We start from the raw sequence: 4,225 nt of genomic DNA, 5'->3' as shown, positions 1-4,225 counted from the left end.
GAGGGTAGACCTAGGGATGTTGGAAGGGGCAAAATTGGTCTATCTGTTTCGTGGTTTGAAGCCTACCCTTGTCGAGAAGATCTGGGTGACTAGCCCAAGAACTACAGCGGAATTATTGACTGTGGTGCAGCTGCACACAGAAGCGTCGGAGTTGGCTATTCGACCCGAATGGGCCGTGAGCGTGTTGGACCAATGAAGGGGTTACCTCCTCCAAAGGAGGAAGCTGGGATCGAATTGAGAGACCTGGTGCTGGAATTGAAAGCTGAAATCGCCGAGTTAAAACGCTCGTCAAAATCTCCCAAGCCAGAGGGTGGACGGGGAAACTCGGGGCGAACTCAAAATAATGTGTCGTTCGCATCTCGGACTTCTGACGGAAAGCCTATCTGTCATAATTGTGCCAAAGTGGGGCACATCGCTTGTTTCTCTAGGGCGGAAAAGGGCCGAAGGGCCAAGACCAGAAAAGTGCGGCCCCGAAAGAAGATGGGAAGGGTGAAGGGTGGTCAGCGGAATGATCGTCGAGACGAGGGAGACAACAGATGGAGAAACGATAGGTGTAAGGAAGATCGAAAGGCCTGGCAGGCTAGGCGACGGGACTCCAAAGAAAATGACCGGAACACCGTGGGCATGGTGTCGGTCGACGAAAACGACTCAGGAGAGGCGGCCGTACTGCTTATTCACTCTTCCCGCCTGATAACCGAAGAGGTAGTGTTCCGGGGAATAAGGATCAAGGCCGTGATTGGCACCGGAGTGGTGGTGTTGGTGGCGTCTCCGAGCTTGCAAGAGAAACTAGGAGCTCGTCGTATGGGATGGGACGGATCGTATGTAGTCAAGGTAAACGGCCAGAGAGCTCCCCCGCTAGGAGCACTGGAGCTAGAAATCGAGCATAGAGGAATGAAGGCCAGTGGAGAAGTAATTCTATTGGAAATGACAGGGATCGAGTTACTGCTGCGCAACGATTTTTTGAGCCAGTTCAAGCGGCTCCAAATAAATTACGTCCCGAATGGCACTGAATTATTGCTCGGAGAGTTACCCTTTAACGTAATCGAAGAACTAGAGGCCGTGAAAGCACCTAGATTGGCCACGAAGACGGGTAGAATGCTTCCGCCCGGAGCCATTGTTCCGGTGGAGATAGAAGCCACGACTCTCAATGAGGCAACGTGGATGATTGAACCCTCGGAACATCTTGCTCGAGCCAAGGGGGTGACGGCGGGTAAAGTGCTGGTGTCTTCGGATCAACCGTTAGGACTAGTGTTGATGGTTAACTTAACCAATCGGCGCGCCTATCTAAGGGAGGGAACCGTTTTGGGGCAGATGGAGGCTGTGGAACCCTCCATTGTCGCAGTGGATGAAGGAGGAATGCCAGATTGGCTGGGCGACGATGTTTGGGAGGACTCAGCTGAGTCAATAAGAGGCTCAGATTCTACGCCGAGAGGGGCCTCTATTCCTCGTCAAGCTTTTCGGGCTCAAGTAGCATCGACGCTTCCTCCTGCTAATGTGGAGAAGATGGTTGAGCTACTCGAGGAATTTTACACTAGTTTTGCTTTGAAGGAGGGAGAACTGGGGGTGTGCAGGATTGCAGAGCATCTTATAGATACTGGTACAGCCCCACCGGTACATCAGTCTCCCTACAAGAGTGCTTGGAAAGAGAGGGCTATTGTGCGGAAACAAGTGGACGAAATGCTGAGCCGAACTGTAATCGAACGTTCAACAAGCCCGTGGGCATCACCTGTGGTCTTAGTGAAGAAAAAGGATGGAAGTTGGCGTTTTTGTGTCGACTATCGCCGCCTCAACGCCATATCTTCAGTAAAGGATGTTTACCCGTTGCCGAGGATCGGAGAGACGTTGTCTTGGATGGGGAACGCTAGGATCTTCTCGACGTTGGATCTGGAGAGTGGGTACTGGCAAGTACCACTAAACGAAGAGGATAAGGTCAAGACGGCGTTTGGTCACCCCCGACGGGCTTTATCAGTTTCTGGTTATGCCCTTCGGGTTGGCCTTCTTACCGGGGACGTTCCAACGCATGATGGATTTGATTTTAACCGATCTGAGATGGACGATTTGCCTCGTTTACCTGGACGACATCATCATCTACGCGGCTGATGCGGAGGAACACTTGGTGCGAGTGCGACAAGTGTTGACCGCCCTGCGGAAGGCTGGGTTGAAAATTAAGCTGGTGAAGTGTCAGTTTGGGGCCAGCGAAGTCAAGGCTTTGGGCCACGTCATTAGTGGGGATGGAGTTAGGCCTGATCCAGAAAATATTTATGCGGTCGCAAACTTTCCTTCTCCGTCGACCCTATGTAAGCCGAGTGAACAGTTGAAGTGCGTACGTAGTTTTGTGGGGCTATGCTCCTATTATCGCCGGTTCATTCCTCAGTTTGCACACACAGCCAAACCCCTGACGGATATGTTTAAAAAGGGTGGTTGCTTCGTGTGGGAAGAGTCGCAAGAAGTCAGCTTTAGGCTGATGAAGCAGGCTCGAATGACTGCGGCCACTTTGGCCTATCCCGATTTTACAAGGCCTTTCGAGATACACCCTGACGCCTTCGATTACGGTTTGGGAGCGGTGTTACTACAACACGTAAACAACAACATCGAGAGGCCCCTAGCCTACGCGAGTCGCCTCTTGTCTCCAAGTGAGTCGAATTACTCGATCACGGAGAAAGAGTGTCTCACTTTAGTTTAGGCCGTCAAGAAATTTCGGAGTTACATATGGGGAATGGATACTTTGGTGGTGACCGATCACCACGCTCTGTGTTGGCTACTAATCAAGAAGGATCTAGCCAGACGTCTAGCTCGCTGGAACCTACAGCTTCTGGAATTTCTGCTACGGATCATACACCGTAATAAAAGGCTACATACGCATGTAGATGTGTTTTCCCGCTATCCGGTCGACGCACCGCAGGAGTTCGACGAACAGCTGCATTGGACTCTAGCTGCCTTCAGTGTGGACACTGAAAGTAAGAGTGAGTTTCAGCAAGCGCAGAAAGTGGAGTGGGACCAAGTCTTCGCGGGGCTGGAGAAAGGAAGGAAATACAAATACACCCAGTATCGCCTTAAGGACGGTCTGCTGTTCCAGACCAAGGTCGTTGATGACGGACTCCTACTAAGGCTATGTGTGCCTCAATCCTTTAAGAACGCGATAATGCGCTCTTGCCATCATGACATTACTGGCGGCCACCTAGGTGTCACTCGTACTCTTGATAAAATGAGGGGTAGATACTACTGGTGGGCCTTGGCCGAGGACGTGCGTGATTTTGTGCGGGCGTTTCGGGAGTGAACCAACCCGAAAACCAATCTACCAGTGACCAGCGGGGTTTATGGAAATTCAAAGGAGTTAACGTCCATTTGAGAGACTGGGGATGGATATTCTGGGACCTTTTCCGCTGTCCAAGAGTGAGAATAAAAGTATTGTTGTAGCCGTGGATTACGTCACCAAGTGGGCGGAGACTCAAGCTCTACCTTCAGCAGATGCGTCGGAGGTTGCAGATTTTTTGGTGAAATGTGTGCTGTTAAGACATGGAGCTCCACGCCAGCTGACGAACGACCAGAGGCGTTGCTTCACTGCTGAGGTAACTCAAAAGGTGTTGCAGGCCCTGGAGACGAACCATCGTACGACAACGGCTTACCGTCCCCAGACCAATGGTTTGGTGGAAAGGTTGAACCATACCCTAGCTGACATTCTGCCCATGTATGTCAGCTCCGACCATAAGGATTGGGACGAGTCGTTACCTTTCGTAACGTTTGCTTACAACACCAGCCGACATGAAAGCATGAGACGAACTCCATTCTATCTGGTGTACGGAAGAGAAGCTGTTCTCCCCATCGATGGCGCTCTGAATGTGGATTTGAATTTGGTACCTCCACCTGACCGGGATCCGTCCGAGTGGGCGGTGGAACGTCTTCAACAGACCCGATTGGAAGTACAGGCTCGCGCTGCTGCTCTGCAGTGGAAGCAGAAAAAAGTTTACGACGAGGGCCGGAGGGAGGCGACGACATATCTGCCAGGAGAAGAGGTACTCATCTACAAGCCTATCAGAAAGGTAGGAAAATCTGAGAAGCTTTTACATCGTTGGCTGGGACCGTACACGGTCGTACGACATACCACCCCTAGTAGCTACGAGCTGCGGCTGGGCCGAACGGTTAAAACAGAGATCGTTCATGTGGAACGTATGAAACCGTTCGTCGATTGCGTAAGCATTCTGACGCCGGAACGAGAAGCTGCCGT

General features: G+C 51.5%; 1 protein-coding gene across 1 annotated transcript; it reads left to right on the top strand.

The window, feature by feature from the left end:
- Nucleotides 1-624: 624 nt before the first annotated feature.
- On the top strand, nt 625-2,100 carry LOC123477597. Its single transcript, XM_045180991.1, has one exon. It carries the CDS (start codon nt 625-627, stop codon nt 2,098-2,100), a length of 1,476 nt encoding a protein of 491 aa, XP_045036926.1.
- The last annotated feature ends 2,125 nt before the right edge of the window (nt 2,101-4,225 follow it).

The sequence above is a fragment of the Daphnia magna genome, unplaced genomic scaffold (assembly GCF_020631705.1).
Source record: "Daphnia magna isolate NIES unplaced genomic scaffold, ASM2063170v1.1 Dm_contigs096, whole genome shotgun sequence".
In the NCBI taxonomy this organism is placed as follows: Eukaryota; Metazoa; Arthropoda; class Branchiopoda; order Diplostraca; family Daphniidae; genus Daphnia; species Daphnia magna.
This window is presented reverse-complemented; position numbering and strand designations above follow the sequence as displayed.

Coding starts and splice junctions, on each gene's coding strand:
- LOC123477597 (XM_045180991.1), top strand. CDS start 625: ATGGTGTCGGTCGACGAAAACGACTCAGGAGAGGCGGCCGTACTGCTT.